Source organism: Xiphophorus hellerii, chromosome 10 (genome assembly GCF_003331165.1).
Source record: "Xiphophorus hellerii strain 12219 chromosome 10, Xiphophorus_hellerii-4.1, whole genome shotgun sequence".
NCBI classification, from domain to species: Eukaryota; Metazoa; Chordata; class Actinopteri; order Cyprinodontiformes; family Poeciliidae; genus Xiphophorus; species Xiphophorus hellerii.
Genome location: NC_045681.1, coordinates 696592 through 707227, shown reverse-complemented (window position 1 = coordinate 707227; position 10636 = coordinate 696592). Strand labels below are relative to the sequence as shown.

At 42.6% G+C, this 10636-nt stretch overlaps 1 protein-coding gene across 2 annotated transcripts in view; it reads left to right on the top strand.

Moving 5' to 3' along the window:
* The window catches only part of snx29 (sorting nexin 29), a 106363-nt gene extending 95954 nt beyond the window's left edge, over window positions 1-10409 (top strand). For both annotated transcript variants that reach the window (XM_032574364.1, XM_032574365.1), the window contains exons 20-21: window positions 1661-1800; window positions 8762-10409. In XM_032574364.1, coding sequence (XP_032430255.1) covers window positions 1661-1800; window positions 8762-8888 — 267 coding nt within the window. In that variant the 3' untranslated portion in view covers window positions 8889-10409. The remainder of the gene's footprint in view (window positions 1-1660; window positions 1801-8761) is intronic.
* The last annotated feature ends 227 nt before the right edge of the window (window positions 10410-10636 follow it).

The window sequence follows — 10636 nt, the reverse complement described above, 5'->3', positions numbered from 1 at the left end:
TTTCTGTCTTTGTCTCTTTATTTCTTCCAGCCTTTCTATTCATATTTCTTTCTCCTTTTCGCTTTTCTTTGCTTCTGTCTTTCTTTCCATCTTTCCTCATCTCTGTTTTTTCTTTCTTCTTTTTTTCTTTCACTATTTGTCTTTTTTATTTTGCTTATTCAGTCTTTCTGTCTTTTTTCTTTCTCTTCTTTTCTCTCTCTTATTCCCTTTACATCTTTCGTTTTTCATTCTTCATCGCGGACCGATCAGCGAGCGCGTTCTGCTGTCAGCTGAATCACTTGCGCTCCGCACAGTTCAGCTTTTGCCAAGCAGGAAGAGCTGCGCTGGATCTGCTAGTGGAGTCGGTTCTGGTCGGGTCGAACTGGGGCAGAACCAGTTAAAGTTGCTCCAGAAGGTGAACCGGGTCGTGTTGGTACCAGTTCCAGGTTGAAAACATTCAGCCTGAACAATGCGGATGAAACGGTTTCAGGCCGATCAGGTGGAAGTCGATGAATTTTTCAGCTGCAGTTTTTCTCTCCTCTCCTTTAAATGGTTTATTAATAAATAATTCTGACCTTCAGTGTTTGTTTTGTTTCGTTTTCTCTCCTTCAGCCTCATTATTTGTTGCAGTTCAGAATAATGTGAGCAGCTCGGCTGTGTTTCGGGCAGAACTGATCGAATTGACCTGCTGAGGGACCAGAAGCAGAGCAGTGTTTTTAAAACAGGTTGTTGGCTGCGCCGTGTTGCTGCACCGTGTTGCCGCGCTGCATTGCTGCGTGCCAACGCCGCGCTCCCAGCAGCAACGTGGAGGGTTGCCCAGGCTTTGTTTGAGCCGTGCTGGACGCTGATTAGCCAGGCTAACTGGCCATGTGGCTCAGAGGAACAGGCTCTCAGCAGGGGGTCTCTGCAGCATGGGCAACGAAAACTAGCAGCAATAATTCAGTTTATTTAGTCTGACAAAGAAACATGGGGTTTTTGTTCTTGTTAATTTATAAATCCCATAGTTTCAAATTAAATATTTAGCTCCAAATTAAATATTTAGTTTAACTAAATACTTATTTCCAAAGTAAATATTTATTTTCCAGTGTAATTATTTAGCTTGCTGACTAAATATTTAGCTAATATGCTAATTTGTTTAGTGATAAGTGGAAGTAGACTACCAAAATAAAAGCCATCTCTCACAGACCTGTACATAAAACTTCCTGCTGGCTAAATCACTTCAGTCAAGTGACGCGTTTGATTCACTCTTTAGCTAGGACTTTAGCTAACTAACTAAATATTTAGTTATATTTAGATTGAAAAATAAATATTTAGTAAACAGCCTAGCTTGCTAACTAAATAATTAGCTTGGTAGCTAAATGTTTAGTTTGAGCTTAATATTTTGGTTCAATTATTTATTTGTTTGGAAATTAAATGTTCAGTTTGGGAAATTATTTTTTAATTTGGAGCTAAATAATTAGCTTTTGATTAAACATTTAGTTTGGAACTGTGACATAAACTTATAAATGATGAAATGTGACATGTCTTCCTCTCTGTGAGGCTAAATAAACCAAATATTGTTCATGTTTTGCAGTGGGACAAACGGGACTGTTGGTAGAGTCATGGTCATTTGCTGTAGTTTGTGGATCTTACTCTGCAGGTGTTGAAGCTTCCTTCCTCCTCTCATCGTCTCTTCCTGCAGGATGCCAAGTTCGTGGAGGAGCGGCGGAAGCAGCTGCAGGGCTACCTGCGCACCGTGATGAACAAGCTGATCCAGGCGCTGCCAGAGTTCACCGCCCGCCCCACCAAAGAGACGCTGCTGGCTCTGCTGCCGTTCTGCCAGTAAGTAGCAACACGCCGCCACGATGGTCACAGGCAGCGGCCGCCACGATGGTCACAGGCAGCGGCCGCCACGATGGTCACAGGCAGCGCCGCCACGATGGTCACAGGCAGCGCCGCCATGTTAGGCCCTGTTTACATAACAATGATACAACAAAAATTAAATTTTTGTTCCGTTTCTGTTATTACATTTACATGAAGACATCTTTGTTTATCTTTGTTTACACAGTAACGGTACAAATTGAAAAGGTGTAATGCTCTCACCACACCACTAGTTGGTGCTAGGTTCTTTGAAACTAAGTGTGCATGTGTTTTTAAAAAAAAGTTCTACTAGAAGGCATGTTGGTTTGTGTTCCCCCATCAGATCCCGTTCCCCCAGATACTGGAGGAAACACACACTGTGTGTGTCTGATTAATGCTGAGTTTGTAAAAAAGTGGGATAACTTTGCTGAAACCCGTTGTTTGAGTTTTCACGGTGTCTGTAGTTCTCTAGATAAGAGCTGAACAAGCAGGCGTGTTTTTTGCCACCTTGGTGATGTGGAGCGATGACGAGACGCTGAGGGAACGGGACCTGATGGGGGAACACGACCTGTAGTAACACCAGCATTATCAGTAGTTTCTTCTTCTTCTGTGGATTGTAGGAAGCAGCTGTTTTGCATCATGCTGTGCATTAGCTAGAGATTCCCTGACAGAAAAGATCCATTTATTCGGTTTACAAGACAATGGTACCGGTACGTTTCAGAACCACTGGACTCCGGAACCCGATTTCAATCTGTGCCGTTTCAGAGGAAACATTTGGTGGTTTCATGTAAATGTACAGAACAAACCCAACAAAACTCTTCCATTTTCACCAGAAATGGTTGTCGTGGAAACAGGGCCTTAGTCACTTGCTGCCGCCGCCATGAATGTCTGTGGTGGCCTTTAACAGGTCCTTCATTAAAGGGGCAGTTTTACGTAAAATCTACGTTTTGAATCTTTCTATCATGTTATAAAATCAAACCTGCAGTTTTGCTTTGATTCTTTCATGTTTGAGAAATCTGGGTGGACCTAGCTCCGCCCCTGAGGTTTAGCTCCTCCCCCAATCAACTCCTTCAGCCTAGCCACCATCAATTAGCAAACAGTTGCTGAGCTCTTTATTGGAGCTGCTGCTCAGAGCAACACTGGTAAAAATGTTAAAGGGTTCATAGAGGAGCCATTTTGGGACGACTTCTTGGAGGCGGAGCTTCAAAAACAGCAGGAGATTTAAAGAGACAGAGGGCCAATTTCAAGGTGTTAAATCAGGAAGTGAATTTCTTTTCAGTCATATTTGATATATGTAGCATTTTATAACAACAGAAGGTAACATAATTGCTTGATTGTTCTATAAAATGGCTCCGTTTGCCTGGAAAACACAGAATACCGGCCCTTTAAGACGCCCCAATGTTTGAGTCAAATGAAGGCAGAGCAGGTTGGAGATGCTAAAGGCTCGGTATCAACTGCTGCTCCCTCATCAAACAAATCAACATTAGAAACTCAGGTTCTTTCCCTAAGATTAAAATGTTTGATGATCTGAAACATTCAAGATTTAACGGAGAAAAAACCGAATCGGTAAAGCAGTAATGCTGTAAAGATAAAGAGAAATGACTGGCTGTCAGTTTAGCGTAGCTTTATTATCCAGTTTAATCTAGCATACATTCACAAAGACTCAGCTGTCCCAGCTGCTCCCCTCTTACACACAGGATTAATGTCAAACCTCCTCCAGACAAACTGCAGAGTTTTTCCACACATAAATAATAAAAGTTTCTCGTTTCTCAGTCACTCTCATGTAGCAAAGTGTCTGCAGCTTCGGCCGCCCACCTACCGAGCGATCCAAACCTTCTGTCATTTTCTGTCCATATTCCACATCTGTTTCCACTTAGCGATCAGTCGGCGGACGTGATGTGCCACCCGTCTGCCCTGAATGTCACTTCCTCCCTGGAGACGCCGGCTGAATGCAGCGGCGCGCCGGCGGGGCGTTAGCGCTCTGAGGCCGCCTGCCAAACGCCCCGCGTGCCGCCCGCCATCATACGGCGCCGGTTTGCTGCTAACGCTACAGAAGCTTCATAACTGATCCAGATGCTCTGATGCCAGGACATAAATTTAAATCTCTGTCAGTACAGAAACATTTTCATTAAATAGAGCAAATAAAAGCCACTGGAGCCACAAAACCTTTAATAAACAGATAAATAATTTACACAGCTAAAACATTTGGATTTTAAATCATTTTCACTCCAACAAGCTGTTTGTTTCTGGTAAGAAATGAGGAGAAATGAGGAGAATCACTAAATAATAAAGCCATAAAAATAAGGATCAGGGTTGTTTTTATTAGTTTTTCATAAAAAATAAAAAAAACATCAAAAATCATTTAACCTTTTATAAAACATTTAGAAGCATTGCAGAAATAAATCTCTACTTCAGTAGAAACACACATACATTCACTCTGCTAACACTAAAGCGCTATATCAACATGGTATTTAGCTGAAGCTAATGCGCTATATCAACATGGTATTTAGCTGAAGCTAATGCGCTATATCAACATGGTATTTAGCTGAAGCTAATGCGCTATATCAACATGGTATTTAGCTGAAGCTAATGCGCTATATCAACATGGTATTTAGCTGAAGCTAACACTAAAGCGGTATATCAACATGGTATTTAGCTGAAGCTAACACTAAAGCGCTATATCAACATGGTATTTAGCTGAAGCTAACACTAAAGCGCTATATCAACATGGTATTTAGCTGAAGCTAATGCGCTATATCAACATGGTATTTAGCTGAAGCTAATGCGCTATATCAACATGGTATTTAGCTGAAGCTAATGCGCTATATCAACATGGTATTTAGCTGAAGCTAACACTAAAGCGCTATATCAACATGGTATTTAGCTGAAGCTAACACTAAAGCGCTATATCAACATGGTATTTAGCTGAAGCTAATGCGCTATATCAACATGGTATTTAGCTGAAGCTAATGCGCTATATCAACATGGTATTTAGCTGAAGCTAATGCTAATGCGCTATATCAACATGGTATTTAGCTGAAGCTAACACTAAAGCGCTATATCAACATGGTATTTAGCTGAAGCTAATGCGCTATATCAACATGGTATTTAGCTGAAGCTAATGCTAATGTGCTATATCAACATGGTATTTAGCTAATGCTAATGCTAATCGCTTCCTGCCCAACATAAACGTATTAGTTGAATGAAAACTGTTTCACCTGTGAACCTGCAGGTGGTATGAATAATTATGAGCCTCAGTCTGCGGTCAGCTGTAAGTTTTTTTGTCATGAAAACTCGACTCGCACCAACAACGCGGTACAATGAGTTTGTAGATCTGTGATTTTAGAAGCAGCTCATTAAGTTCATTCTAGGAACTATGAATGAGGAACTGGACACAGCGCTGTGGTAACCATGGCAACACATTGAGCTGTGTGGAGGGTTATTCCCAGACACCAAACAAGAAGAGGAGAAGTTAAGCAGAGGTTTGGTGTTGTTCCTTAGTAATGATAATGCGACGCGCTGCATAATGCTCATAATTAGTCATTTCTGTGGAGCTGAAGAGAGAAGATAAATGAAGCGGCGCCTTGCAGCGTGACCTGCTGTCAGCAGAGATAGGATGAGTGCTCAGATGGTTCACTCGGGTCAAATTTGACACAAAGTGGTTCATAATTAAAGCTCTCAGATGGATGTCAGTGTTTGCTTTCAGAGCATAAATTATTGGTTACCCAGGATTATTTAATTTAAAATCTGAATCATCAAAGCTCCAGGGGAGAGTGAGGGTTGCAGGTTCAATTACCATCCACTCCTAAATGCAACAACGAGGGCGCAAGACTTTGACTAGGCCAGGTTCAGTTGGCTGTAATCTCATAAAGCAATTATAGATGCTCATTATTTATGTTTAATAGGAGGCAGTGAAGGAGTAAAGGACAGTAGAAGTTACAGACAGACAGACTTCCTGTGTGCAACTAATTAATGATTTAATTAGTAAATTAATAAACAATAGCGCTGCTGATTAACTGTTTATGCTTTTACAGATCAAACTTTGACAAACTTCAGAAAAATGAACAAATAAAAGTTTTCCTTCTGTTGTTATTCTGCTTTTCGTCTAAAGTATCAACCAATAAAACTCAAATTCAAATTATAAAATAATTTTTTTGGTTTAAACCCAGAAATATTTCATGTCCATTCCAGTGGACGACCTGTTTTACACTCTGATCTCAGCGACTCTAAGAATAAAGTTTCAGATAGCATCTTATTCGTGCTAAATGCTATCACAGATAGCATCTTATTCGTGCTAAATGCTATCACAGATAGCATCTTATTCGTGCTAAATGCTATCACAGATAGCATCTCATTTGTGCTAAATGCTATCACATTTAGCATCTCATTCGTGCTAAATGCTATCACAGATAGCATCTCATTTGTGCTAAATGCTATCACAGTTAGCATCTCATTCGTGCTAAATGCTATCACAGATAGCATCTTATTCGTGCTAAATGCTATCACAGATAGCATCTCATTCGTGCTAAATGCTATCACAGTTAGCATCTCATTCGTGCTAAATGCTATCACAGTTAGCATCTCATTCGTGCTAAATGCTATCACAGTTAGCATCTCATTCGTGCTAAATGCTATCACAGTTAGCATGCAGCTCCACCTGACTGATCCGCCCCTTCGCCTCAGGAAAACCAAACGTCTCCAGACTTCAGTCTCGGTCTGTGAGGAAACCATAAGTTCATGTTTGTGAAGAAAAGTTTCTTAAGACCCGACCGTTTACCGCTCGGTTTTTTTCTCCTCGACACTCATTTTGATTTATGCGAGCATTTGTGTAGCTGTTTACTCTAATTAGCTTCCTCAGCATTCACATTATTAATATTCCAACAGTGCTGGGGAAAGTTATTATCCTGCACAAATCAATAAAATGTCCAAATGGGGAACCGACGCGCGCAGAGCGCCAGAGAAAAACCCATAAACTCAATTAATCCGACACATTTCCCAGTTTGAGCTGAATACACCAGGCGGCTAGCAGGTTCTGCTCTGCAGTTTAGGAGCAGTTCTGATGATGTAGCGCCTCGCTGCAGCCATGTTTGGACCTGATTGGACCGGGTCTAACAGAACCAGCCTGGTGCCGGTCCGATGGGGAGGAAGAGCCGCTCCTGATCCAGAGGAACATGATTCAAATTCACTGTAATGAGCAACCTCTCCATCCCAACACACACACACACACACGCACACACACACACACACACACACACACACACACACACCCTGAATGCAGCAGCTGATGGTGTCTGTGGTCAGTTAAACTCTGAGTTTCTTTGCGTTCTCACTCTGCTTCCTGGCAGATCATTGGCCCAAATGTCGCCACCTTCAGCCAATCAGACGGCAGAGTTTTAATTTTAGTCCAATTGAGCGAGGCGGACCGAACCCCCTGGACCGGGCCCAGACCCAGATGTCTGGCTGGCCGTGCTTTGGCGCCGCTCACCCTCATAACGTTAGCGTTAGCGGCTCTGCGCCTCGGGTTGCCAGGTTGGGATGGAATCATTTCCTCCGTCTGACCGGCGCCTCTCGCTCACCCTCATCCCTATCAGCCTCGGGGATCAGCCAACCGCGTGTTTTCAGGATGGTTGCCCTGGCAACCGGGCCAGTGATGTCACCGGCTGGACAAAATTAGTTTCCCTGAGACCCTGAGAGTGATGGGAAAGCGCGGCCCGTCATGGAACAAACACGAGCTTTAATCTGAGTCCACCCGACTCTGATGGGGAGATAATTCACTTCCTCTCGTCAGATTCACACGAAGCTTTTATTAAACATTAAAGTCTAAATAACTGAAAATACTGAAAACTGTTCTGGATTGAAATTATTAGCCAATATATTGAGCTTTGATTATTTCAGGATGCATCTGCTGCTTTCCATCATCTAAATAAATCAGTTTCACATTTAGGAGATTCACGAAACAGAACAAGCTGCAGGTCCCACAGATCTGATTTATTTATTATTAATAAACTCTGAGATGGACTGAAAATGGTTTCTTCCTGCATGGGCGGATAGCAGATTTAATCTTCTGATGACAGAAACAATTAATGTAAAAAAATTTACATTTAATTAACAAAAACCACAAAAGAAGCTTCACAGATCCGGTTGGTTCTGGACCGGTTAACAGTTCTGAAGCGTCTACTTGACAGGACTAATGAAGATTGTTGATTATAGAACAAAACATGAATTTTATTTCTTACATCCAATCGTAATAAATGTTTTCATAAACAACAAATCTGTTTTGTGGAACAATAATTAACACTATTGATCGATTATCAGTCGGTCAGAAAAAACAAACAATTATTCTGTTCAGAATGAAGTTAATAAAATTATTTACTCCCGTCTGCTGCACATGTCAGAGCTTTTATTTTAGCTTTCCACATTAATGTTCATGTGCTTCATGGTTTCACATGTGACTTTCAGATGTGAAGTTTAGGGGATTTTCCTGTAAAAACAGAAACTCTTTGAAAACTGGAAATGGAAGTGAAGTCACACTGGCTGCTAACGGGACCAAAATATGGCAAAGTTATTGAACTTTCTGTGCAAAGTATAAATATGAATACTGATGTTCTTTCTAATTTCACATTTTCTCATCATTTATCACCTTTTAACTCGTTTTTAAAATGTTTCCAATTCGTTACGTCCGTTTGGCGGCAGAACTAGTTTTATAATTCAGTTGTGTTATGCTAACAGCATGCTAGCTAATGTTAAAACAGCGAGATAACTATGTGTAACCATGGCAACGGGGATCACTTAAAGGCCGGCCGGCCCTTTCTACTGTCCAGAACAATGGACTTCCTGTTTGACCCCAGTCAGCCAATCAGCAGCCTGAGGGACGATGACATCACTGACAGTCTGTTTTCATTGGTCGGAGCTAACATGTCCCTCCTCTGTCTCCGTCTTGCAGAGACGCCCCCCAGGGGAACGAAGGCGGCTCTAAGACACCCAGGTCCAGAACCTCGTCCCGTTTCCCCCGACTGGGCCGCAGCCGCACGCAGGACGCCCGACCCGAGCCACAGAGCGGCGACCTTTGACCCCGGGACGGCACAGACTCTGAGGACGTTCAGGGACGGCTGTGGAGATTTATTTAAACAGGTGGCGCTTCGGCCCGTCAGACGGGACGGAACCGGCCGACCCAAACATCCAGAACCGGTTCCGGTGCTCAGACAGGAAGTGGACCGGCCCAGACGGTTCTGCCTCAGATCAAACCGGTTCTGGGACTTTTTACTCACTTTTATAGTTAAAGTCTTCACAGTGCCTACCATGTTTTGTAGCTTCTCTCCTGGACCTGGGGGAGCTCAGAGGTCAGAGGTCAGGGGTCATCAGCTGTCTCAGTGCCACCATTAAACCCAGACTGGACCTCACACTGCTGGCATTCCTCCTCCTGCCTTTATTATTATTGTTACTATTATTGTCCTTGCCTTGCTTTTATAAATGTGCTGGATCGTGTCGTCACCGTGGTGACGTCGCCACGGTAACTCCTTTTATTTTCCACAATAGCAGAGGAGGATTCTGGGAAACAGGAGGATCAGATGAACGTGAGTTGAATAATCTGTAATTTGGTGCGTTGGGCTCAGATTAGGCCTTCCTGGTTTCTAACCACCTGATGGCATCATGTTGCTACGGCGATGAGATTATTAAAGCCAAAAGTGAAAAGGAAAAACTCTGAGCTGCAGTCATTTCAGGGTTTGGATTCAAAACTCCCTTCAGTTGTTCTGAAAACATAAAGTTCTAAACTTGAACTTTTGTTTGGGTTAAAAATGTTGAATTAACCAGAAACTTTATTTTTCTCTGATCCTTCAGCTGCTGTTCATCCAAACGCGGCTAACAAACATCTGAAGTCGCAGTTTCACCAAAATCCAAAACCATTTTGTAGACGTAAACAAGCTGCTGATGGCTGATGGACGCTCCTCCTGTTGGGACCATCTGGTTGTTTCTCAGCAGGTTGGACCGGGCCGTTCCAGAACCTTTAAGGAAAAGCATCTTGCTTTTGATTTCTTCTTTTACATATAAATCATCCATTGTGGCCTATTTAAAGCTGAACTTCAATGTTTTGGTCTGAATTGCTGGTTTTTGTAGCTCCTCAGGCTCCACTTTGACCCCTGACCTGAGAGCAACTCGTTTTGATGCACTTCCCGCCCCGCCTCCCTTACAGGTCGTAGAAACTTCGGCCATTTTTGTAGTTTCATAGCAGAATACGATTATCTAACGGCCCAGAAACGTTTTCTTCCCAAACAGCAGCAGGCTGCAGTCTGACATGTTGGAGCCACAACAGGAACGAACTCATGATGTAAACAAAGCCTCAACATAGTTAGCGAGTTAGCTATGCTAGCACCAAGAACGTCACTCCATGAATTTGGTACAAGTCTTAAGATGAATACAGAAAAAAAAGAAAACTGTTTACATAATGAAACTGTTATAAAAGCCTAGCACAGCGCTAACAGCTAGCACACAGCGCCTACATTAGCAGAAGCTACAACGCTATTGCTAGCAAAGCAATGGCCAGGATGTCGTATCACTAAATAAATTGTCTCAAATAAAGTTTGTTGACATTTTATTGTTATTTACAGCTTATTAAACTATAAATAGTTAGATGTCCGCTGTCGGTCCGGTCCGGTGTCGGTCCGGTCCGCTGTCGGTCCGGTCCGGTGTCGGTCCGGTGTCTGTGTTGAAGCTTCCTGCTCGTCTCACAGCGTTTATGAATTTATGCACTGAGAACATAAACCAGAACAGATCAGCGCTCAGATAGAGCTACACACATAGATCAGCCTGAAACATGCGG